At 47.8% G+C, this 26,662-nt stretch overlaps 2 protein-coding genes across 2 annotated transcripts in view; one reads left to right on the top strand and one right to left on the bottom strand.

Moving 5' to 3' along the window:
* The window catches only part of LOC135977474 (deleted in malignant brain tumors 1 protein-like), a 112,905-nt gene extending 101,004 nt beyond the window's left edge, over positions 1-11,901 (bottom strand). The window contains exons 1-4 of the mRNA XM_065578729.1: positions 11,691-11,901; positions 5,793-6,104; positions 4,148-4,201; positions 3,747-4,061 (exon numbers count right to left, since the gene is read on the bottom strand). Of these exons, the coding sequence (XP_065434801.1) occupies positions 3,747-4,061; positions 4,148-4,201; positions 5,793-6,104; positions 11,691-11,901 (892 nt within the window). The remainder of the gene's footprint in view (positions 1-3,746; positions 4,062-4,147; positions 4,202-5,792; positions 6,105-11,690) is intronic.
* A 2,846-nt stretch (positions 11,902-14,747) lies between these two features.
* On the top strand, positions 14,748-25,810 carry LOC135977473 (myb/SANT-like DNA-binding domain-containing protein 2). Its single transcript, XM_065578728.1, has 3 exons — positions 14,748-15,671; positions 16,489-16,670; positions 25,766-25,810. Exons 1-3 carry the CDS (start codon positions 15,134-15,136, stop codon positions 25,808-25,810), a joined length of 765 nt encoding a protein of 254 aa, XP_065434800.1. The 5' UTR covers positions 14,748-15,133.
* Positions 25,811-26,662: the final 852 nt, after the last annotated feature.

The raw sequence follows: 26,662 nt of genomic DNA, 5'->3' as shown, positions 1-26,662 counted from the left end.
GTTTGATAAATAAGTTGCCATCCTTTTCCTTTCCCTGTTGCTTGTTGAGAATTGATAAGCATGGCAGCTGCATAAGGAATGTAGTTGTCTAAAGAATAACCTTTGTGTAAAAAAGGTGTTATCTCCCCCTCCCTTCCTTTCCCAGCTACATAAACGAGCCCTGGGTCATGGCCCCTCCCTCCCTCCCCTGAGAACTGCTGATTAAGGGAACTTGTGACAACAAATTACTGCAAAGAAATATATGTTCAAGGTAAAAAATGTGTGTATAATATGTGTAATGCTGTAATCAGTCAATCGGGGTGGGTATAATCATAGTATGGATGTTTCTATTACTTAATAAGGGATTTTGAGGTGTTGTAGCGGATGTAGGCGTTTACATACTAAATTACATAAAAAGCGTGTGCTGTAACTAATCCAGTGCTTACTCGACAATTGGGTCGAGGGGAACAAGTACTGCAATAAAGAAGTCCGGCTACTCAATCCGCCTCTGGGTCCTCCTGCTCATTCTTCTCTAACATTATAGACATTGCTCTAATGCTAAACTGTGACTGTTACATGTATGTTAATGGCAATCCTGTTCTCTATCTGCCTCCCAGGGTGCTGGTAGCTAATATTTGTACAGTGTTTTATAGATGCAAAATCCTCTATAAGTGCCACTTATGAGTATAATACTGTATAATGCTCCTTTCCAGTATTTCTCCTTCCTAAGATTCTGCTTTCCACTGGATTTCTCTCTACAGAACTATTTTCCCAGCTCTATTTTTGTACCCTTTTTTGTCTGACAACATTTCCAGTCTATGTAGGCCCCTTTCCATGTTGTCTCTACTCACTGATATTCAGAACCCCTCCTGTGACAGATATTGCAACCCCACGCAGTATCTTTGGGAACCATTGTATGAAATCTGTGAATGGTTTAGGTATGATTGTGTTTTACGCCATGGATGAGGGTTACCACAGGTCCTCCAGGAAGAAAAAACAATGAGGATTATTGAGGTGAAACACTGAGATCATAAACAATCCAGAGAGGTACCAGGCCTAGGGACGATGTGCATGAACTGGTACAAACTGGGATACCAGAGACCAGGAGACAAAGAAAGACTTTTGGTAGAAAAGGCTGAGTTTAAACAAACTCAGGGCCTTCGTTTTAATTCAGGAAATGAACAGGCTCTTCTCCACATGGGAAGGCCAATGCTGTTTGATCTGAAGGGACATTGCTGTACCAGGCTGCCCATAAGGAAGATGGGTGATTTCTGGTATGTTCAGTAAGTGTGGAGGAATTTTGTATTTTTTGTGTGTTCTCTGTGAAGCTTTTATCCTACTAATAAGGTGCAGTCAGGTGAGAAAGAGTTGGGAGGTAATTTGTAACTGCAGGCAATACACTGTTCATAGCACGCGGAGAGAAAGCACAGCACGGGGGCTGGCCTTTAAGCAGCCTGGCTTCTGGGGATATCACAGTGGAAGGCAGGGGGCTGTGCAGCCTTTAGACCCTGGTCAGCAGGAGATGGGACTGGGGGGTTCTAACCTGAGACAGGTGATGCCTGGAGCCTGAGGTGTGATTTGGCACTCCTGGAGTGCACCACGGGGAGGGAGAGGGGGGGATACAAGTGCAGTTTCCCTTAAACTGTGATGCTCCCTAGCTAGTATCATCTCCAGATTTCATGGCCGAGCTGTTCCACTGCCACACAGTAATGAAATATTAAATGAGAGAGGAGTTAACAGGCATCCTCGGCCACCCCACCCAGCCTGGTAGCACCCCTCACCCTGGCATCCTGCAGCCCCCCTGTTATTGCAGAGGTATTGCACACAGTGACACCAATAAGCACCCACCTCTGCGCTGTGCCCTGGCACTTCGCACCTGCGCCCCCAGGGTGATTAAGACCAGGCAGAGCAGGGCCCCCAGGATAATGCAGACGACCACGGGCACCGTGATTCTCCCACTGTCGGTTGGAGGACGGCGCGGGGGAGCTGGATGGAAATGAACAAGCAACAGAGAGAGATTATCCTGTGAGAGTCGCAGGGAGAGGGGAGCAGGGAGCTCCCCAGTCACTCATTGCACGGCCCAGGACAGCAGGGTAACGGCCTGCAGGGCCGCCCGGTGGGGGGGGGGGGGGGGGGGGCAAGTGGGGCAATTTGCCCCAGGCCCTGCAGGGGTCCCCACGAGAATGTCGGAGGCCCCCCCCCGCCTCCGCCTTCCCCCATCCCCTGGCGCCTCAGCGCGTCGCGTCCAGGAGCGGCCCTGGGCAGCGCTGCAGTGCCGTGACTCCAGCAGGACCTGAGCTCCCCCAGCTTGGCTGGAGCTCGCAGCCCCTCCCCCTTACCACGCGGCTCTGGGCGGCAGGAGCTCAGGTCCCGCTGGAGTCACGCCGCTGCAGTGCTGCCCAGGGCCGTTCCTGGACGCGGCTCACTGAGGATCCGGGAGAGGGGGGAGGTGGGGGTAAGCAGCATGGTAAGCCCCTCTGAGCCGGACACCCCCTCACCCGATCCCCCTGGAGCCCTGACCCCCCCTCCAAGCTCCGCCCCTCTCAGCCGGAAACCCCCCTGACCTGATCCCCCTGCAGCCCTGACCCTCCCTCCAAGCCCAGCTCCTCTGAGCCGGACACCCCCCGACCCCATTCCCCCCACAGCCCTGACCCCCTGCTCCAAGCCCAGCCCCTGTGAGCCAGACACCCCCGACCCCATCCCCCCCACAGCCCTGACCCCTACCTCCGAGCCCAGCCCCTCTGAGCCGGGCATCCCCCGACCCAGAGCCCAGCTCCCCACCCAGCCATGGACAACAGCAGCGCCACCCCCAGGCAGCGACAGCCCATTGGCATGAACCATCACCATCACCCAGCAACAGCCCATTAAAGCATTTAATGTTTTTAATTAATGTATTTTGTGTATTTTCAAATTATTAAAAATTTATTTTTGAATGTATTTCACTGGTTATTTTTTACATTTCCAAATACATGTTACTTTTTTTTATGGAAGGGGCCCTGAAATTGCTTTGCCCCAGGCCTCCTGAATCCTCTGGGCGGCCCTGACAGCCTGGGACACAGTCTGTGCGCTATGGGGGCAGCTCACAGGCTGCTCTTTAAATCATGGGCTCTGCCCTGTCAGCTGGAACCAGCAGACAGGATTCTCTGGCTCAGCAGGGCCTGCAGCTCCCACCCGGGTGTCCTTCGCCCTCAGATGTCACAGGCCATGGAAAGCAGCTCCTTCCCTCAGGCTGCAGCTTGCAGCTCCTCCTCTGTGACCCAGCCCCAGGGGAATTTAACACTTGATGGGAGGAGGGGGATGGTTTACCTGGGGTATTTGGTGAATCTGTTGTCTGTGTCACACCTGCAAAGGGAAAGGGAGCAGAGTTGGAGTCTGGAGCGAGGGGGAGGTGACGTGTTTGTTACCAGGGGGAACCTCACCTCTGAGAGTCCCTGGTTGTCTCCAGCTGTCATGTCCACAAACTCCCTCACAGCAGCACAGAGCCTATTTGTTAGTGATTTAGGGCCCAAGTCCCTTGTGCTCTGTGCAGTGATGAGGACGCTACTAGTAAACAAGAACACTGGGGCCCGTGATGGATGCAGGGGCTATGTGGGCTGATGCCTGAGCCAATCTGATCCCACAAAGGTTCCACCCCACAGCATCCATGATGCTCCTGCACACAGGAGATGGGAGGGCCTGGTCTGGGAACAAAGGGATAGGGGGGTGAGCTCATCCATCCTCTTCCCCAAAAATTACAGCATGTAACAGTAACATCTCCTGTCACTCACCTGAGCAATTCACGGCAGCATCTTCCTTATGATCACAGTTACTCTCACCCCAGGGCTTGGCAGGACAGTCCCAGAGAGATGACTCTGTCCCTCTGCAATTCAACGTCTCCACCCAGATGGGACCGGTCCCCTCACCAAATGCAGCCTCACCCGGGGCAGATACAGCAAATCCACAGCCCAGTTGTTTACACACAACGTTAGCATCCACCATGTCCCAGGAGTCATCACAAACTGTTCCCCAGGAGCCACGGTACCAAACCTCCACTCTCCCCGAGCATCTGTCCTCTTCTCCCACAATGCGTAACTTCTCCTGGTCTGGAAATGCAGAAACCTCACATGTTACTGGGACAGCTGGGAAAGTCCTTAGGGACCAAGAGGGAGACACAGAGAAGCAGAGATACCTGTGCAGCTCGTAGAGTTCGGGCATTCGGTAAACAGGGTCTGAGGAAGTTTCCCTTTAGTTCCTATGGAGAGAAAGCTGAGGTGAGTGGATCGGGCAGTGTGTGCGAATCAGGTTCGAGTAGGGTTTATCGGTATTTCACACCCCTAATACCAGTGCTTTATAAATTGGCTGAAAGCTAAAATCTGGGTTATTAAATAATTAATTAGCTACTCAGCTGTTACTCTGGATTTTGCAGTCTTTAAGCAGCTCCCTGCTGGCGGGTGGGTCTCTCTATGTAACTGACAACACAGTATCTGGTTATCCACTAGCTCTCCCTGTGACAACCCCCTGATCTCTCTGCCCAGAGATTGGAATGGAAACAGACACCTGAGCTGAAACTCACCCTCATTACCTCAGGAACCAACAGAAGAGAGAAAGTAATATTGAGAGGGGGCTGTATAGGAGCTGCAGGTCTGAACTTCCCCATATGGAAAGGCAGTGTTGTCCAGTGGTTATGGTGCTGCACTCGGACATAAAAGACTGGGGTTCTATTTTTGTTTCTGCAACAGATCTGCTGTGTGACTTGGGCAAGTTCCTTCACCTCTCTATCACCTCTCTATCATCTGTTTCCCCTCCCACTCATCTGGTCTATCTCGACTGGCAGGGCCTCTCTCGATTTGTGTTCTGACAGTGCCTGGGCCAATGAGGCCTTTGGGGATTTTAGGTGTTACCATAATATAGATAATACTTGAGACACAGATCTATAGATGACCTTCACAGCCCAAACTTCTGATTGTTATTCCTTGGAGATGTTTAACCAGAAAGGCACACGAATCATGTTCTTTAATGGGTAACACTTCCTGGCTCTTCCAGAGGCTTGAGCCAATGCTCATTAAGGCAGCATGGGTGACCTTGGGACACTTCATCTCTCTGTGTGTCCATTCCCTGTCTGCAAAACGAGGGTAATAATGCTCTCCTGAAAGGCTCTGCTGCTGTGTGAGTGAGAGTTGAGAGACCAAGATTCTGATCCCAGTAACAAGGATTGCGAAGGGCTTAGAATTTGTTCATGCTAATTAACCATTGAAACAATTTACCAAGGGATATGGGGAGTCTCCTTGATATGAAGTCATTAAATCAAGACTGGACGTATTTCTAAAAGATATGCTCTACCTCCACTAAAATGTACTGGCTTGATGCAGGAATTACTGGCTGATATTTTATGGCCTGTGATATGCAGGAGGACAGATTATAAAATCCTAACAGTCTCTTCAGCCTTTAAAATCTGTGATTCTGTGACTTCACTGGGTGTTTGATTTGGCCCTAATTGTGGTTGCAGTGAAATGTATTTCTGTGTAATAGCGATGCCCATGTTTGTTATTAACAGGCCACATTACTATTTCTAGAACCTCAGATACCAAAAAGAAGTTTGAACCATTGCTGAGAATGTTATATAGCTATAGATATAGATTGATATAATTGTTATATTTTGTTACTTTTCACTAGATCTTTTTATCAAATACATACACATGTATTTATAATGTATATAAATGTGTATGTATTTGATAAAAAGATCTAGTAAAAAGTAAAAATATATAATAATTATATCAAAATCTTTCAGTGAGCTAGACCTGACTGTTGAGTGTGTGTGTATGTTTGCTATTTACCTTCACAAGCAATATGGGTTTCTTGTACTCTGTTACACGATTGTTGTTTCCAAGGGTCTGACGGGCATTGCCAAAGGGAGGTGTGCTGCTTATCGCACCGAACACCATCCACCCAGGTGGGGCCAGAGCCGCGTCCATGTGTAAACTCATTCAAAAGTGTCCCTCTGTCTCCACAGTCCAAGTGTTTGCATATAAGTGCCATGGTGACGGCATCCATAGGACTGTTGCAGACACTGCCCCAAGTCCCACTGTAGAAAACCTCCAGTCGCCCAGCACAGTCACTGCCACTCACCAGTCTCAGATCTGTGAAATCTAGGAGGAAAGGCAGAAGTTGGGTGTGAAGGTTTCTGATTCTGAAACACACAGGGGGGTTAAAGGCTGAAATCCCAGAGATTGCTAAGAATCCTGCCCATTCTTCTCCAGAAGAATCAGAGACATTCTTCTAGAGACCAGTGACAGGCCCACAAGCAATGAAATTATTATTTAAAAGAAACCATTTACCAACAGTTGCAAACAGTGGTACCCAAGATTCAGAAATCAATGTCAGGTTTCAGAGTAGCAGCCGTGTTAGTCTGTATCCGCAAAAAGAAGAACAGGAGTACTTGTGGCACCTTAGAGACTAACAAATTGATTAGAGCATGAGCTTTCGTGGACTACAGCCCACTTCTTCGGATGCATATAGAATAGCGCGCGTGCAGCCCCGGACATCTAAGGGCATCACAGACCTGTTATTGCTCAATCTCGGGTGGCTGAACGCCACTTGTCCCTCTAAGAAGTTGGACGCCGACCGCTCGGGGGTCGCATAACTAGTTAGCATGCCAGAGTCTCGTTCGTTATCGGAATTAACCAGACAAATCGCTCCACCAACTAAGAACTAAGCCATTCTATATGCATCCGAAGAAGTGGGCTGTAGTCCACGAAAGCTTATGCTCTAATAAATTTGTTAGTCTCTAAGGTGCCACAAGTACTCCTGTTCTTCTTTTTGAGAAATCAATGTGACATTTGCAGTACCCCTTGGTATTAACTATTGGCAATGCTGACTTTTTAATGGTGACCATTGCAAGTGGTTAGGTAGCGGGGAGAGTGAGAGAGAGAAAGGAAAAAGGAGATAAACTTTCTGACATCCTCAGCTCACTCCTCAGACACCCATGTACTTCATTAAGTCCCCTGATTATCAGACTCATGGGAACATTTCCAGACCAGACCTGAGCAGAGAACTCCCACATCCTCTTTGTGTCTGCAGTTGTGCTGGCCCCATCCCCCGGAAGGACAGTCCCAGAGATTGGATTCGTTCCCAGTGCAGTTCACATCATCCAGCCAGATCTGCCCGGATCCTTGCCCATAATGAGAAGAGACAGTTGCATTGATGGCGTGTCCACATCCAAGTTGTTTGCAAACGACATTGGAGTCTGACAGATCCCAGGAATCATCACAGACTGTCCCCCAGCTGCCATTGTAATAAATCTCCACTCTCCCGGCACAGCGACCTGCCCCATTCACCAGTCTGATCCGCCTGCTCCCTGCAGGGATAGATCCCAGCTGTTAATGTGCAATATAATGATAACTAAACAGCGTCCATGCAAATCAATGATGATGCTACAATGGCTGAGATACTGAAAAATGTGTGTCTTTAACAAGAAACATAAAGAGAAGAAGTCAGTAGAATTACGAAATGCTGAGGACTTTGTGAAGAAACTTCTGATAAAAAGCATTTAAAGGGACAGGACCTAACCCTGAACCCTTAGTCGTCTGAGTCATCCTTATGGGACAGCTCTTGAAAGTAAGAACTACTAGTGACGCTAAAGCTTTGCAGAATCAGCTCCTACTTCGAAAACTTGAACATTTTCAAACAGCTCTTCTAAGGATCCCCAAGAAATAACATATTAACTAACCAATTTTTTCAAAAATTCCAATTTTCTTTTAAATTCTTACAGACTTGGGAGGTTCCAGAGGCTTGGAGAAAATCAGACTTGGGCCCCATTCATTTTCCAAATAAAGGAAGAAAGGCAGGTGGATACATGTACCTACGGTAAAGTCTAATAGACTTAGGGCTCTATTCTAATGCTGCTGAAGTCAACAGCAGAGCTCTCCCTGCCCTAAAGGGAGCAGGAATGGGCCCTTACTGTGCCATAGTTACCCTGGAACTGGAATGGGCATGAACAATGATTTCAGTGCAGTAACAGTACAGTGCATGATACAGGTGTTTATTAAAAAATCTGTTATTTGAAGAAAGCCATTGTTTATTTACAATCCCCAGAAAAGAACCATAAGAACATAAGAGCTGCCAGCCTGGGTCAGACCAGAATTCTGTCTGAAAAAGTGGCCTGTACCAGAGCTGTACCCTGACCATCTTAGCTAATAGCCGTTGATGGACCTATCCTCCAGGAACTTATCCAGTTCTGTTTTGAACCTAGTTATATTTTGTCCATCACAACATCCCATGGCAATGAGTTCCACAGGTTAGCTGTGTGTTGTGTGAAAAAGTTCTTCCTCTTGTTTGTATTAAACCTGCTGCCTATTAATGTAATCAGGTGATTCCTCGGTTTTGTACTGTGTGAATGGGTAAATAACATTTCTCTACTCACTTTTTCCACACCATTCATTATTTTATAGACCTCTATCATATCACCCAATGCGTTTCTTTATAAGCTAAACAGCCCTAATCTTTTTAGTCTCTCCTTGGACAGAAGCCATTCTGTACCCTTCAACATCATTGTTGCCCTTCTCAGTACCTTTTCCAGTTCCACTATATCATTTCTGTGGATGGGGCAACAAGAACTGGACATAGTATTCAATGTATGGGAGGACCATGGATTTATATAGATGCATTGTGATAGTTTCTGTCTAATTTTCTATCCCTTTCCTAATAGTTCCTAATATACCATTAGCCTTTTTGATCATTTCACAATTTTCAGCAGTTTCCAAAGAATTATCCACAGTGACTCCAAGATCTTTCTTTGGTGGTAACTGCTAATTTAGAAGCCATCATTGTATATGTGTCGTTGGGATTATTTTTTTCCAATGTGCATTAGTTTGCACTTATCAACAATGAACTTCACCTGCCATTTTGTTGGCCAGTCACGCAGTATTGTGAGATCCCTTTGTAACTCCTCGTAGCCTGCTTTGGACTGAACTATCATCTACAAGCTTTGCCATTTTACTGTTCACCCCCTTCTCCGGATCATTTATTAATATGTTGAACAGCACAGGTACCAGTACAAATCCTTGTGGTGACCTGCTGTTCATGTCTCTCCATTGTGAAAAGTGACCATTTATTCCTACCCTTTGTTTCCGATATTTCAACCAGTTACTGATCCATGAGAGGACCTTCCCTCATATCCCATGGCTACTTAACTTCCCTAAGAGCCTCGGTGAGGGACCCCGTCAAAGGTTTTCTGAAAACCCAAGTACACTGTCTCAGCTGGATCACCCTTATCCATATGCTTGTTTACTTCCTCAGAGACTGGAGAGGCATGACTTCCCTTTACAAAAGCCTTGTTGACTCTTCCCCATCAAATCATGCGTATCTCTGTGTCTGATAATTTGGTTCTTTACTGTAGTTCCTACCAGTTGCCTGGTGCTGATGGTAGGGTCATCGGCCTGTAATTGCCAGGATCAGCTCCAGAGCCCTTTTAAAAAATCAGCTTTACATTAGCTACCTTACTGTCATCTGATACAGAAGGTGATTTCAGTGATAGGTTACATACAACAGTTAGTAATTCTGCAATTTCATATTTGAGTTCCTTCAGGACTCTTGGGTGGATACCATCTGGTCCTGGTGACTTATTACTGTTTAGTTTATCAATTTGTCTAAAATATCAATTTATTACACATCAATTTGGACTGTACATCAGATTTGTCACCCGAAAAGGACAGCTCTGATGTAGGGATCTCCCCCACATCTTCTGCAGTGAAGATTGATGCAAAGAATTAATTGAGCTTCTTGCAACGGCCTTGTCTTCCTTGAGTGCTCCTTTAACACCTTTGTCACATTTGTTATTTAGTGGCCCCATGGTCTGTACAGCAGGCTTTCTGCTTCACATGTACTTAAAGCTATTTCTAGAGGTAGTTTTTGTGTGTTTAGCAATCTGTTACAATAGTGATGTACAATCAGTAGCAATAAAACTATTATCATATAATCCTCAAATCCTTTTTCTTTTCAGTGAAGGAAAAGGATGTACTATTAAGATTAGGACATAACAATACCACATTATAACAAAAAGTTTTACTTAATCACCAAGAGAAACAGGGTTATGTATGACTTCCTTTTCCTGTTAATAATAATAGAATCTAATGCTGACATAGCACAGTTCATTGGTAGATCTCAAAGCACTCTACAAAGGAGGTCAGTGTCATTATCCCCATGTTACAGATGGGGAAACTGAGGCACAGAGAGGTGAATGACTTGCTGGAGGTCACCATCAGGCCAGTGGCAGAGGACCCAGGGAGGAGACCCCAAGTCTCCTGAGTCCTGTTCCAGTGCTCTGTGAAATAGGCGACATTGCCGCCCCCTCTTTTCTTTTTTGATTCTGGATGCCCCATTATTGAAGATTTTAAGATAAGAAGCCAGTGTATTTACGTATTTACTGACCTGCTCAGAAATTTATCTCTTCTGACCAACAAATGTTAGGATAGATATCAATATTTTTCATTGTCAGAATTTTCCATTATTCTTTAAAAAACACACACACCCAAAAACCCATCTGATTGTTTTTGTTGTGAATGTGGGGGCAGGGTAGAGGTTACTGCTGTGTACCCTGAACTGTGACTTATTAATTTGACTTTTAAGCTGGTGTCACAGTGTCAAAGGGAACAGGCAGCTCTGTCCCACAGGTGGATATGGTCACAAGACTGGTGGCTGCCAGCCATTAAAGCTGGATGGGGCTCACTGTGGGACAATGGAGCAATCATCATGGGGATGTTCTCGGAGATGGTCTGGCTGGCCAACTGGGAAAACTAGTCTGAGGCAGAAGGAAGATTTCACCTGGCCCCGTAACACAGACCACTGAGCAATATGGTAATTGAACCCAGACACACACAGAGCAGGTGGGGACTTCCAGAAAAAGCAACTTTACAGAGAAAGGGGAGCAGAGTGGGGCAGACAAACTGAGCCCCAGCTGGGTCTCATGAGCACCTTGGTTCTTACTAGAACACAGGCTCATTCTGTTCTTTTCCTGTTACTCCCCAGGGAAGCCCAGCTCACTTAATTTGCAGGGAAGCAGAGATTAGATGAGCTGCAACACAAGTGTGGGGTGTTTGTTTGTTTTTTAAACCCCTTTTGCTCTAATGCATTGTTCCGGCTGCTGAATAAAGTGCTTTGTTCTGAGTACGCTGTAGGTCACTATCACGGGACACAAGTTGCCCAGAGGAAGAAATGCTGGTGACTGAAACCCAGTCGGACCTGCAGGGTGCTAAGCAGTTGGTTTGCACAGGGTAGTGTAACCAGGCCAGGCCTGACAAAGGAAGAATCTCGAGATTCCACCCCAAGACAGGCCAGGGTAAGTGGGCCAAGGCCTGATGTGGGTGCACTCAGAGACACCAGAAAGGGGAGAAAGGTGCAACTAATCCTGTAACTGAGACAATGTTAAATGAAAATAAAAAAATGTTTGTGAAAATTTCCATAATAAGGAAACAGTTTTACATCTGAAAAAGTTTTGATTAAAAACGCAAGACAGACAGACAGACAGCGAGGTTGCTGCAATGCATTAACCTATCTGGTGGCTGTGCTTTTCTCTGTACATAATACTATATTTTTATAACAAAGTTTGATCCTCAGATCCACATATTTTCAAGGTCTGATGAGATCACAGCACAAGGTGAGATGTTTACAGGCCCTAGGACAGGTCATGTTCCCACTGAACAAGGACAGGATGTTTCCAAGATTTCATAGTAAGTCACCTGAGCAAATGACGCCGACATCCTCAGCAATTCCTGCCTGCTCTGCCTGAGACGTGGAGGTGATGCAGAGCGTCAGATTAGTCTCGTTTCCTGCACACTGGACACTTCTCAGCCCCACGGGACCCGTTCCTCGCTCAGACTTAGGGGGGTTATAAGCTTTCTCAGTGACTCCGCACTGGAGCTGCCTGCACACCACGCTAGCATCGTTCATGTCCCACTGGTCATCCAGCACTCTGCTCCACACACCATGGAGGAAAATCTCAACTCTCCCATCGCACCGGCTCTCTCCATTCAGCAGTCTGAGAGATTCAGAGCGACCTGGGCTCAGGAGAGATGGGAAACACACTGAATAACACTCCCTGTTATACATTAGAAATAATTCATACTATGCAAGAAGTTATGGAAGGTTTCTAACTCAGAGGATATTAACACATTGATTGATGTGTATCACAGGGTTAAAAGGTGTAACCTCTGCAGAAGATATTTTTGTTTGTTTTTTTGAATCTCTAAGTGCAGGGTGCTATAAGGATTGTAACACCGAGGTGGACAGAGGGGCTTGTTAGCATATCCTGGAAGATGCTGAGCTCGCAGCTACACTCTATTTTTAGCCTGCCAGTCCCCTTGAGCTGGGAATTACATGCCCAGCACGGACTGTAGACATACCTGTGGCCCAGGGAGTTCCCCAGTGCCAACCCTCAGAGCGCACTCCATACCACAACTCTCTTCTGGCCTGAAACGCTCATTACCCCAACTCACTGGTGTTGAAATCTGCATGTAAGGTGTCATGCAAACTGCTATCATGTTGGTCATTAATATTGTTGTGTGTAGGGTTACCATTCGTCCGGATTTACCCGGACATGTCCTCCTTTTTGTTCTAAAAATAGCGTCCGGGGGGAATTTGTAAATCACTCAAAATGTCCGGGATTTCCCCCCTCCCCCGGCAGAGCAGAGCGAGCAGCTGGGAGGGCTGCAGGAAAGTCCCGGGCTGGACTCCGGAGCAGCTGTAGAGGAGCCGGATCCGCCCTGCATTCTGAGCCGGCAGCTCTCCCCTGCAGCCCGGCCCAGCAGCACTGTGCAGGGCCAGGGACCGGGTTTTGTTGTGCTGGGGAGCGCAGCCACGTGTCCGGCTCGGCTCGCACAGAGCCCAACACCCTGTTCTGAGCAGCAGGGTAAGGGGGCCAGGGGGCAGGAGAAGGGGCAGGGAGGTTCTGGAGGGGGCAGTCAAGAAATGGGGGGGGCTTTTTGGGGGGAGTGGAGAAAGCTTTGGGCAGTCAGGGTACAGGTAGGGGGTAGGGTCCTGGGGGGCAGTTGGGGGGGGTCTTAGGAGGGGGCAGTTAGGGGACAAGGAACAGGGAGTCTTAGGTAGGGGGTGGGGTTCTAGAGGGCAGTTAGGAGCAGGGGTCCCAGGAGGGGGCAGTCAGGGGACAAGGAGCGGGGGGGTGGGGGGCTGGGAGTTCTGGGGGGGGAGCTGTCAGGGGGCAGGAGTGGGGAGAGGGATCGGAGCAGTCAGGGGACAGGGAGCAGAGGGGTTTAGATGGGTTGGGAGTTCTGGGGGGGGTTGTCAGGGGGTGGGGAGTGGTTGGATGGGGCATGGGAGTCCCAGGGGTCTGTCTGGGGGTGGGGGTGTGGATAAGGGTTGGGGCAGTCAGGGGACAAGAGGCAGGGAGGCTTAGATAGGGAGTGGAGTCCTGGGGGGCAGTTAGGGGCAGGGGTCCCAGGAGGGGGCAGTCAGGGGACAAGGAACGGGGGGAGGGTTAGGGGTTCTGGGGGGGCGGGAAGTGGGAGGGGCTAGGGCGGGGCTCCTCACGTCCTCTTTTTTGCTTGCTGAAATATGGTAACCCTAGTTGTGTGGTGCATGAATGGGTGAGGTTTAAAGAACCATAGATGTGTGCCTAAGCCCAGCTGTCCTAAACAAAGGGCTGTTGTTTCGCTGGCTTGACTGTGTCTCCATTGTAAATTAATTAAGTTGAAAGCAAAGCAAAGAAAACCCCATGTACATGTAAAGTAAACAAAGCCATCGGGCAAACAAGTGCGGGAGGATAAGCCCTTAAGAATCTTGATGGGGGGGGTGGAGGCTGCTCCCCCAGGAAGCCTTCCTGCCTCTTCAAACAGGGTGAATGAACTTTGGGAAGATTTGAGCAGAGGCAAAAAGCCATTTTGTTATCCATCACCTTAGGGTCAAAGGGGGAGTAGCACCCTTTGAGGTCATGGAAAGTGGATCCTCTTGGACTGGAAACCAAGAGTAGCTGGAACTGACTCTAGGGGAGAAATCTGTTTAGACAGAGACTATAACTTGCTGGAGTTATATTTTAGTCACTAGAAGTGTGTTTTTTTTTGTTTTACTTGTTACTATACCTGTGTCTTCCATTCCTAATGATTATCCCTTAAATATCTGTTCTTTGTTAATAGATTCACTCTAGTTTTATTACAAAACCATCCCAGTGCACTGTATAAAACTGAAGGGTAAAATCCTCAGCCAAACTAGCAGGCTGGTGTCTCTTTGGAGGCAGCGCACTTGATAACTTCTGTGAGTACCCAGTGAGAGGGACTGACCGCGGCCGAATGACGTCTCTGGGGAACTCGGGCACTGGGGTTCACTGATGGCTCCCGGTAAGGCAAGGTTTGGACTGGCAGAATCCTGAGGCGTTGCTAGCCGGGCAGGTGAGCTGGTGTGGCAGGGAGCTGACAATAGCTGACCAGCAGCAAAGGTCTCACTTGCTGAGGCAGAGCAGTAACCGTGTCTGACAGTTCTGAGTGACCTGAGCAAGGCCTCACATACCCTCACTTTCACCATCTGTAAAATGGAGGTGATAATAATACCCACCTACTGCCCAGGAGCTTTGTGAGGATCAATGTCTGGACAGTACTTTGAACACATCAAGTGCTACAGAAATGGTGAGTGCTCTGAAGAATCAGGTGTTGGGGGGGTCTCAGGTTAGTGCCCCACCACCCCAACTTAGTGGAGACTTTGGAAACTTTGGCTTTAATCACCAGAGGTAAAACTTTCAAAAGCACCTAAATGACCAGGAACCTAAGTCCCTTTTCAAAATGGGACTTAGGCCTGGTCTACACTACGGGTTTAGGTCGACTTTAGCAGCGTTAAACCGAATTAAGCCTGGACACATCCACACAACGAAGCCCTTTCTTTCGACTTAAAGGGTCCTTTAAACCGGTTTCTTTACACCACCTCCGACGAGGGGATTAGCGATAAAACCGGCCTTTGCGGGTCGGAATTGGGGTAGTGTGGACGGAATTCGACGTTATTGGCCTCCGGGAGCTATCCCACAGTGCTTCATTGTGACCGCTCTGGACAGCACTCTCAACTCAGATGCACTGACCAGGTAGACAGGAAAAGACCCGCGAATGTTTGAATTTCATTTCCTGTTTGCTCAGCGTGGAGAGCACAGGTGATCACGCAGAGCTCATCAGCACAGGTAACCGTGATGGAGTCCCAGGATCGCAAAAGAGCTCCAGCATGGACCGAACGGGAGGTACGAGATCTGCTCGCCATATGGGGAGATGAAGCAGTGATAGCTGAACTCCGTAGCAGTAAAAGAAATGGAAAAGTATTAGAAAAGATCTCCAAGGCCATGAAGGACCGAGGCCATAACAGGGACACACAGCAGTGCCGCGTGAAAATTAAGGAGCTACGGCAAGCTTACCACAAAGCCAAAGAAGCAAACGGAAGGTCCGGGGCAGAGCCGCAAACTTGCCGCTACTACGCGGAGCTGCATGCCATTCTAGGGGGTGCAGCCACCACTACCCCAACCGTGTGCTATGACTCTCTCACTGGAGAAACACACAGGGAAGACGGTTCGGGGAACGAGAAAGATGAGGATGGAGGTACTGTAGGTAGCTCACAGCAGCAAGGAAGCGGAGAAACCGGTTTCCCCAACAGCCAGGATATGTTTGTCACCCTGGACCTGGAACCAGTAACCCCCGAACTCACCCAAGACCCTCAGGGCACACAGGAGACCTCTGGTGAGTGTAACTTTGTAAATATTTGTAAACATTACACAAAAAAGCAAGCGTGTTTAATGATTAATTTGCCCTGGCAATCGCGGGCAGTACATCTACTGGAAAAGTCTGTTAACGTGTATGGGGATGGAGCGGAAATCCTCCAGGGACATCTCCAGAAAGGTCTCCTTTATGTACTCCCAAAGCGTTTGCAAAAGGTTTCTGGGGAGGGCTGCCTTATTCCGTCCGCCATGGTAGGACACTTTACCACACCAGGCCAGTAGCACGTAGTCTGGAATCATTGCATAACAAAGCATGGCAGTGTATGGTCCCGGTGTTTGCTGGCATGCAGACAACATCCATTCCTTATCTCTCTTTGTTATCCTCAGGAGAGTGATATCATTCACGGTCACCTGGTTGAAATGGGGTGATTTTATTAAGGGGGCATTCAGAGGTGCCCGTTGCTGCTCAGCTGAACAGAAATGTTCCCCGCTGTTAGCCACGCGGTGGGGGGGAGGGGTGAAGTGATCATCCCCGATAATTGGGTGTGGGGGAGTGAGGGGGGTTAGTTAGGTTTGTGCTGCATGTTAACCTGGGAACCGCAGCCCCTCCTTTTACATTGCAAACCCATTTTAAATGGACAACACAATTCATCCTTGATATGGGAAATGCGCTGCTGTTTGCAACCTTTCCCGCATGTTAAGAAGGTTAAAAAAGCCAAAACACTGTGGCCTACCATGGCTGCCTGCAAGCCGAAATATGCGACCTTGTAATGAAAGAGTGTACCCATTGTTCTCTAAAATGTGTCTTTTTTAACCACCTCTCCCTTCTCCTCCACCAGCTGCAAATGTTTCTCCTTCGCAGAGGCTCATGAACATTAGAAAGAGAAAACGTAGGACGAGGGACGATATGTTCACGGAGCTGCAGATGTCCTCCCACGCTGATAGAGCACAGCAGAATGCGTGGAGGCAGTCAATGTCGGAGACGAGAAAAGCCCAATATGAACGAGAGGAGAGGCGGCGGGCTGAATGGCGGGATGAAAAGAGCAAGTGGCGGGCTGAAGACGATAGGTGGTGTCAGCTTGCAGACAGACGGCAAGAGTCAATGCTCCGTCTGCTGGAGCATCAAACTGACATGCTCGAGCGTATGGTTGAGCTGCAGGAAAGGCAGCAGGATCAGAGACCGCCGCTACAGCCCCTGTGTAACTAACAGCCCTCCTCCCCAAGTTCCATAGCCTCCTCACCAAGACGCCCAAGAACACGGTGGGGGGGCCTCCGTCCACCCAGTCACTCCACCCCAGATGATCGCCCAAGCATCAGAAGGCTGGCCTTCAATAAGAGTTAAAGTTTTAAAATGCAGTGTGTCCTTTTCCATCCCTCCTCCCCCACCCATCCCAGGCTACCTTGGCAATTATCCCCCTACTTCTGTGAGGAACTAATAAAGAATGCATGAATGTGAAAAAACAATGACTTTATTGCCTCTGCAAGCGGTGCTCGAATTGGGGAGGGGAGGGTGGGGTGGGGTGGTTGGTTTACAGGGAAGTAGAGTGAACCGGGTCGGGGGGGGGGGTTAGAGGGTTCATCAAGGAGAAACAAACAGAAGTTTCACACAGTAGCCTGGCCAGTCACAAAACTCGTTTTCAAAGCTTCTCTAATGCGCACTGCGCCCTGCTGTGCTCCTCTAACCGCCCTGGTGTCTGGCTGCGCGTAATCAGCGGCCAGGCAAGTTGCCTCAACCTCCCACCCCGCCATAAAGGTCTCCCCCTTACTCTCACAGATATTGTGGAGCGCACAGCAAGCAGCAATAACAATGGGGATATTCTTTTCGCTGAGGTCTGAGCGAGTCAGTAAGCTGCACCAGCGCACTTTTAAACATCCAAATGCACATTCCACCACCATTCGGCACTTGCTCAGCCTGTAGTTGAACAGGTCCTGACTCCTGTCCAGGCTGCCTGTGTACGGCTTCATGAGCCATGGCATTAAGGGGTAGGCTGGGTCCCCAAGGATCACGATAGGCATTTCAACATCCCCAACGGTCACTTTCTGGTCCGGGAAGAAAGTCCCTTCCTCCAGCTTTCAAAACAGAGCAGAGTTCCTGAAGACGCGAGCATCATGTACCTTTCCCGGCCATCCCACGTTGATGTTGGTGAAACGTCCCTTGTGATCCACCAGGGCTTGCAGCAGCATTGAAAAGTACCCCTTGCGGTTTACGTAGTCGGTGGCTTGGTGCTCCGGTGACAAGATAGGGATATGGGTTCCGTCTATGGCCCCGCCACAGTTTGGGATTCCCATTTCAGCAAAACCATCCACTATTGACTGCACGTTGCCCAGAGTCACTACGCTTGCTATCACCAGGTCTTTCATTGCCCTGGCAAATTGGATCACAGCAGCCCCCACCGTAGATTTGCCCACTCCAAATTTATTCCCGACTGACCGGTAGCTGTCTGGCGTTGCAAGCTTCCACAGGGCTATCGCCACTCGCTTCTCAACTGTGAGGGCTGCTCTCATCTTGGTATCCTGGCGTTTCAGGGCAGGGGAAAGCAAGTCACAAAGTTCCATGAAAGTGCCCTTATGCATGCGAAAGTTTCGCAGCCACTGGGAATCGTCCCATACCTGCAGCATGATGCAGTCCCACCAGTCTGTGCTTGTTTCCCGGGCCCAGAATCGGCGTTCCACGGCATGAACCTGCCCCAGTGACACCATGATTTCCACATTGCTGGGGCCTGTGCCTTGTGAGAGGTCTATGTCCATGTCAATTTCCTCATCACTCTCGTCGCCGCGCTGCAATCGCCTCCTCGGCTGGTCCGGGTTTCGCCTTGGCATGTCCTGGCTCTGCATATACTCCAGGACAATGCGCGTGGTGTTCATAGTGCTCATAATTGCCGCGGTGATTTGAGCGGGCTCCATGATCCCAGTGCTAGCTATGGCGCCTGGCTGGTCAGAAAAAAGGCGTGAAACTAGTATCTGATGGACCAGGAGAAGGAGGGAGGGCGGGAGGGAGGGAGGGCCGAGTGACGACATGGCGTACAGGTACAGGAACAGGGAATTAAAATCAAGAAAGGTGGCTGTGCATCAGGGAGAAACACAAACAACTGTCACACAGAATGGTCCCCCCAAAGATTAAACTGAAAACCCTGGGCTTAGCAGGCCATTGATTTCACGGAGGAAGGGGAAGCAAATGAATACAGAACAAATCTATTTTTTACATCTTAACCTGGCAGCCGACGGTGCAGCATGAGTGATAGCCTCTCCAATATGATGACGACGGTTACCAGTCATAATATACCATCGTCTGCCAAAAGGCAAGGGTCTGCTGCTGTGTAGCAATGCAGCCCCACGTCTGCCAGCCCCACGTCCGCCAGCACCCAGCATCGCCCTCGGCCTCTTCTGGGTGCTTAGCAGACAATACTGGGCAATTGGCAGAAAATAGTATATTACGACTGGTAGCCATCATCATCGAAACAGTAGCATGTCTGCCCAGGTGGCCATGATTGACAGCCACTCCAGTACGACGATGATGGATACCAGTCATAATATACCATCTCCTGGCAAGAGGCTGGTGCAATGCAGCCCTACGGCTGCCAGCCCCACGGCTATTACTCATGCTACACCATCTACCGCCAAAAGGCAGTTAGCAGCTGCTGCTGTGTAGCAATGCAGTCCCACGTCTGCCGGCACCCAGAGGACATATGGTGACGGTGAGCTCAGCTGAGCTGAGCGGGCTCCATGCTTGCCGTGGTATGTTGTCTGCACAGGTAACCCAGGTAAAAAGGCGCGAATCTATTGTCTGCCGTTGCTGTGACGAGGGGGGAGGGGCCTGACGACATGTACCCAGAACCGCCCGCGACACTGTTTTGCATGATCCGGGCATTGGGATCTCAACCCAGAATTCAAAGAAAAGATGCGAAAGTAGTATCTGACGGACTAGGGGAAGGAGGGAGGGCGGGCCGAGTGACGACATGGCGTACAGGTACAGGGAATTAAAATCAAGAACGGTGGCTGTGCATCAGGGAGAAACACAAACAACTGTCACACAGAATGGTCCCCCCAAAGATTAAACTGAAAACCCTGGGTTTAGCAGGCCGTTGATTTGACGGAGGAAGGGGGAAGCAAATGAATACAGAGCAAATCTATTTTTTACATCTTAAGACGACGGTGCAGCGTGACTGATAGCCCTCGGCATCTTTCTGGGTGCTTGGCAGCAAATACTGGGCGCTTGGCAGTTAGTGTATGACGATGGTCTTCAGACCTATTGCACGATCGGGTGCTCGGGGAAGACTCTGCTAATGTGCGATGACCCGACTTGTAATAGGATGGCTAACAGTCGTAATACACCATCTACTGCCAAAAGGCAAGCCCCACGGCTGCCAGCACCCAGATCGCCGATGAAGGCTACCAGTCTACTGCACCGTCTACCGCCAAAAGGCAGTTAGCAGCTGCTGCTGTGTAGCAATGCAGTCCCACGTCTGCCGGCACCCAGAGGACATATGGTGACGGTGAGCTCAGCTGAGCTGAGCGGGCTCCATGCTTGCCGGGGTATGTTGTCTGCACAGGTACCCCAGGGAAAAAGGTGCGAATCTATTGTCTGCCGTTGCTGTGACGGGGGGGGAGGGGCCTGACGACATGTACCCAGAACCGCCCGCGACACTGTTTTTGCATCATCCGGGCATTGGGATCTCAACCCAGAATTCCAAGGGGCGGCGGAGACTGCGGGAACTGTGGGATAGCTGTGGGATAGCTACCCATAGTGCAATGCTCCGGAAGTCGACGCTAGCCTCGTACTGTGGACGCGGTCCGCCGACTTGAGCACCTAGAGCATTTTATGTGGGGACACACACAATCGGCTGTATACAACCGGTTTCAATAAAACCGGCTTCTATAAATTCGAACTAATTTCGTAGTGTAGACATACCCTTAGGCAAAGAGATACTGAAGTCTCCGTGGTACTGGGGCTCCTAAGTTATTTTGAAAATGGAAGTTAAGACCCTAAATCACTTGTCACTTATGAAAATGTTACCATGGGCAACATCCACCCAGTGCAGTGAATGATGCAGGAGCTGAGTGGAACAAATAGTTTGAGAGCATGTCATTAGACTGTATCATAATGTATATGCAAAAGGGGACAGGGAGAATTAGAAAGGCACAAACAACTTTACCGATGATATTTCCTAAATTTGAAGTATTTGACTTTGACTAAATAACATTATCCTTTTTTTTTTTTTTTTTTTGAATGTGATGTAAATATTAGAGCTGGTTGAAACTCCCAAATTTTTTCCTGTGAAGTATTTAAAATGCAATATTTCAGTTTTTCTCTGGATTTTTTGAAACAGAACTAAGATTTTGACCTTTGAAAATGGAATGAGAATAATTGTTTAGATTCGAACTCAAATGTTGTTTCATTTCAACTTCTGGAAACAAAAATTCAGTTTTCCATTTCAGTTTTACAGTTTACAGATTCTCCTGCCTTCCCTCCTGTTCTATTTTTTCCTCTGTTTTTCCTACTGTAAAAAAATTTGGGGGAAAAAACGTATCAGGAAGCAGGAAAAACACTTGTGAACTTTTTCACCTGCAAAGGTATGAATTTTTTTTTAAAGGGGGTGGGGGGAAAAGTGCTGTTTTAAATATCCTCAGGAACTCGTGAGAGAAGGGAAATGGTTATTATCAGCAGTTTATAATTCAACCAAAATGGAAGGAATTTCACTGAAGTAAGGGGAGGCACTTTCCTGGCCCCAGCACTGACCCCTTGCCGAATTGCAAAGACCTGCAGCCAGTAATGAAGGCATGAGGGGTTCTCCAGAAGGTGACGAAAATATTTTATAATAGAAAGTGTGAAGCAACCTCCACAGAGGGGGCCGCTCCCCCTTAACTACCAGAGTAATGATTTGAAGAAGGATGGGGACAGTGGGTTGGTGACATTTATGAAACTCTAAGGACAACTTCTGTCCCTGCTTTAATGTCCTGAATGGGCACACCTTTGCTGAAGCTCTTCCTGGAGAATCCAGGGCTTTCCCTGATCATAATTATTCTTTGCTGATAATATTTATTTTACTTTTATTTGTAATATATTAATTATTATTATACGTGGTTTAGAATCTAGCTCCCCCTACCCTTGCTGTGCCCTGAGGTTCCCCTGCTCTGGGAGCCAGTGTCACACACTGAGGGGCAGGTGTCATTAATCCAGTATTACACTTACCTGAACAAACCACACTGGCATCATTGTCGTGAGAGCACTGAGAGGCCCCCATGGCAGTAACAGGGCAATGCCATAAATGAGGTTCAGTCCCATTACAGTGAAATGTGTCTGTCCAGACAGAGCCATTTCCCTTCCCAAAATACCCTCCTCCTGGGACTGATTCAGCAAATCCGCAATCGAGCTGATAACAGAGAACGTTGGCATCTGGTAAATCCCAGCGTGAGTCACAGAGGGTTCCCCAGGCACCAAGAACCTGGATCTCCACCCTCCCTGAGCATGCTGTGCTGCCGTTCACCAGCCGGAACCCTGTGTGCCCTGGGGAGAAAGGAGAAGGGGTTTATAGATGGAGCCTTGTAGCTATTTGATGCCACATAATTAACAAAAGGAAAATCTGGGGCAATTGAATCCATTCTCATTATACTAGATAGTTTGGGTTTTACCAGACACTGATAGCAGCCCTATTATCCCAGCTCCCTACAGTGTGAGATCATTTTATTGCTGCACTGTAATCTAAAATACATAACATTGGGATTTTAAAGACATTGTGAGGAATTCTTACGTGAGCATATGGCACTAGCATCATTTGTGTGTGAGCACGTCTGATACACTTGTGGTATCCTGGTACATGAAAACAGGAGAGACTCATTCCCCACACACTGGAATTCTTCAGTCAAGATCAGCCCTTGTCCTTGTCCAAAGTGACCTCCTCCAGGGATAGATGCAGCTATTCCACACTCAAGTTCATTACAGATAATGTTGGCGACATTGAGATCAAAGTGTGCATCACAGACTGTGGTCATCGTGTTTCCATGTGTTATCTCTATGCGTCCTGAGCAGGCATTGTCCCCTCCAACCAGCTGGGGCTTAATGTGTCCTAGAAAGTCAATGAATGCTGAAAATTATAAAAGAGTTAAGTTGATCCATTGGTTGAACTCTGCCTAAAAACTCATTCTGCTTCAGTGGCAAAGTGAAGGTGGCAATAGAAATAAAAAGGAGATATATATATATAAATGGAAAAAATGTTGGAATGAGAATAAATCAATATACATGAGAAGTTATGATATGTAGAAAACTGATATGGGAAGCTAAAGACATCAGGATAAACTCCATGACTGGCAGGGCTATGAACAATAAGGTATTTTTTCAGTATATGAGTAACAACCAACCAACCAAACAAACAAACAAATCCTAACAATGGTGTAGGCCTATTAGAAATGGAGGTTGTAAAATTGTTAATAATGATGCAGAAAACTGTAAAAAAAACTGTTTTTTGATAGAAGCAGGATGTGTATTCATATCATGTGAAGAAGATGAACCTCTCTCCAGTCCATTGGTACCTAAGGAGGATGTTAAATGACATTTAACGGGGATCAACATTTTTTTATATCAACAGGCCTCAATAGCTGATAAAACCACAGAAAAATGTAGAGGTGTAATGAACCTCAAGAAGTCATCTAGTCTATCTCCTCATAATAAGGAAGGTTTAAGTATACCTAGGCCATCCCTGACAGATGTCTATTTTGTTGTGAAAAGCCACCAATGCCACAACCTCCCTTGATACTGTGTTCCAGTACTTAATTATCCCTATAGTTAGAAAGTTTTTCCTAATAGCTAATCTGAATCTCCCTCGCTGCAATCTAAAATGATTATTTCTAACTCTACCCTTGGTGGACATGGACAACAATTGACAAACAGTCTTTTACTTATTTGAAGACTGTTATCAGGTCCCCCCTCAGTCTTCTCTTCTCTAGACTAAACACATCCAATTCTGTCAACATTTCCTCATTGATCATGTTCTCTAAACCTATTATTATGTTTGTTCCTCTCCTCTGGATACTCTCCAACTTCTCCACATCTTTCTTAAACTTTCTTAAATGTCAAAACTGGACACAGTACTCCAGCTGAGGCATCACCAGTGCTAAGTAGAGTGGGACAATTACCTCCTGTGTCTTATATAGGATGTACTTTTAATATAAGCCACTTTGTATTCTGTGTTGTAATTCAGATCAATAGATTTCAAAATGTAGAAAAACATTGTGACACTCTGTACCTCGGGGGGAACATCCAGCACCCCCATGTTCATCCTTGTAAAATGATTGTGTGGTATCCAATGCAAAGTTTGTCATGTTGGTTGTCTTCGGAAGGTTCTTGATGCACTGAGCATTGTTGTTATAGTGATGTTATAGTAATTGTTGTTACAGTAATACTATAGAAATGTTATAGGCTATAATTTTATGTATAAAGTTATGAGGCTGAAAATGTGTCTTCATGGCTTAAAATAAGCCCAGGAAAAGACTCTCCAGGAGCAGAGGTGCAGTTCACACCTCATCAGGGCATGTATGGGACAAACCCAGCCCAGCCTCACAGGAACAAAGGACTCTGCCCTGGGCAACAACAAAGGATCTGTTGGACTCTCGAGTGAGTCATCCCCCTTCCTTTGGTCAGTTTGGGACTGCGATGAGGTAATGCCACCTGACTCTGAAGGGGGAGGGGAAAATAAAAGAGGGAAGAGAGAACATGATAAAAGGGAGAGACCTTTGCCATGCTCTTCCTCTCTCTTCCACCTCCATCTACAGACATCACCGCCAAGCGACTGAAGCACTGATCAAAGAGGGGAGCCTGGCTGAAGGGCAACCAGGCAGCCTGTGGTGAGAATCATCTAAGTTTCTAAAGGCATTGAAAGTGTTAAGATCAGCTTAGAATGCATTTTTTATATCATTTGACCAAATCTGACTTGTGCTTTGACTTATAATCACTTAAAATTTATCTTTGTAGTTAATAAATCTGTTTGTTTATTCTACCTGAAACAGTGTGTTTGGTTTGAAGCATGTCAGAGACTCCCCTTGGGATAACAAGCCTGATACATATCAATTTCTTTGTTAAATTGATGAACGCATGTAAGCTTGAGGCGTCCAGAGGGCATAACTAGACACTGCAAGATGGAGGTTCCTGGGGTTGTGTCTGGGACCGGAGATATTGGCTAGTGTCATTCGGTTGTACAATCCAAGGGGCAGCTTACATGCTAGAGGCTGTGTGTGAACAGCCCAGGAGTGGGGGTTCTCACACCAGAGCAGGGTAAGGCTGGCTCCCAGAATCAAGGATTGGAGTGACCTTGGGGATCACCAAATAATCCAGATAACACCAGAGGGGAACATCACAAACATCAAAAACTATTTCATAAATTTCTATTGGTATGTAGTGAGGAGGCATGGCCTCCCTCAGACATAGATGTGGAAAGAGCACCGCAAGCCGCCCGGTGGGCAGAGCCAGCAGGGCCATGCCCCACATGCTGGAAGCAGAGGGGTGGGACAGGAAGGGGAAGTATAAAAGGCCAGCCCAGCAGATCAGTTAGGAGGGAGCTGCTGGAGGAGACACACGCTTCTTCCCTGCTGCTGGAGTGGAGTAACAAGGAAAACGGCTGCTGACCCAGTGACCCTATTGAGCTTTCAGTGGGCCCTGATGTTATTGATGTGGAGGAACTGTTACCACTGCCCCTGGCAGTGTACTCCAGGGACACTGAGGATGACCCCTGGACACAGGTGTCCCTGAGAGGGTGAGAAGGAAGCAACCCAGGGGAACCAGGCAGTAGTCTGGTGGAGAGTGAGCCTGAAACCAGGTCAGCATGTTGTGGGTGGATCCCTGCTGACCCAGTGGCAAACTGCTCTGCCACCGATAGGGCCTTGGGTTTGGACGTGGTGCAGTTGGGCAGGCCTGTGTCCACCCTGCCACCCTACCCCTGGGGTGGCAGTACTCCCCCCTCCATAGGCCAGGAGGCCTGTGCTCCTCAGCTCATCCCAAACCTGAACCCCATAGACTGGACTGGGGCTGAAGCTCTGTCTGATTGCAGGCCGGAGCTCTGACTGGTTGTTGCCCCACCCTGCTTAAAGGCTGAGTGAGTGAGCTGTGACAACTCTGCCTGGTTGCAGACCAGACTCCTGACTGTTGGCTACCGCACCCTGCTTCACACTTAGGCGGACAGAGTGCTACCGCTCTCCCTGGTTACAGGCCAGAGCCCAGACTGTGTGCAGCCTGCCCTGCTTGAAGGACGGGCCCCTTGAGAACTGCTAATTCCCCCCTTTTTTCTGCTTGGCTTCCCCCAAAATATGAGGAGGCATGGCCTCCCTCAGACGCGAACGGGGAAGGACAGCCCTGCCAGCCAACTTGGTATTCTATTATTGTTTAACAGTGTGATTAAAACTGATTAATCACGATTAATTTTTTTAATCCTGAATAATTTTTTTGAGTTAATCGCAATTAATTGACAGCCCCACACTGAACCCAACTCACTTTCATGAGAAATATTGAGTTCAACAAACTGGCATTTTCCAATGAAATTCTGGTTTATCAGATAAGTTCTGACTAGTTCTAGTAGGGAGGTGATTTTACCTCTGTATACAGCATTGGGGAGACCGATAATGCATCCAGTTTTAGTGTCCACATTGTAAGAAAGATGTTAAAATATTGGAAAGGGTGCAGAGAAGAGCCACAATAATAATTTCAGGGCTTGAAAATGAGCTTTGCAGTGAGAGATTTAAGCAGGTCAATATGTTTAGTTTATCAAAAAGATGACCTAGAAGTGACTTGATTGCAGTGTATAAGTACCTTCACAGGGACAAAACCCTGCATACTAAAGGCCTTTTCAATCTAGTGGAGAAAGACATAAGAAGAACCAATGGATGGAAGTTAAAGTCAGATAAATTTCTATTAGAGGTAAGGCATACATTTTTCACACCCCTGAGCGACGTAACTTACATTAATTTAAGCACATGAAACATTGAAACAAATTACGAAGGGAAGCAGAAGATTCCCGACCTCCTGAAGTA

This window comes from Chrysemys picta, unplaced genomic scaffold (assembly GCF_011386835.1).
Source record: "Chrysemys picta bellii isolate R12L10 unplaced genomic scaffold, ASM1138683v2 scaf1, whole genome shotgun sequence".
In the NCBI taxonomy this organism is placed as follows: Eukaryota; Metazoa; Chordata; order Testudines; family Emydidae; genus Chrysemys; species Chrysemys picta.
This window is presented reverse-complemented; position numbering and strand designations above follow the sequence as displayed.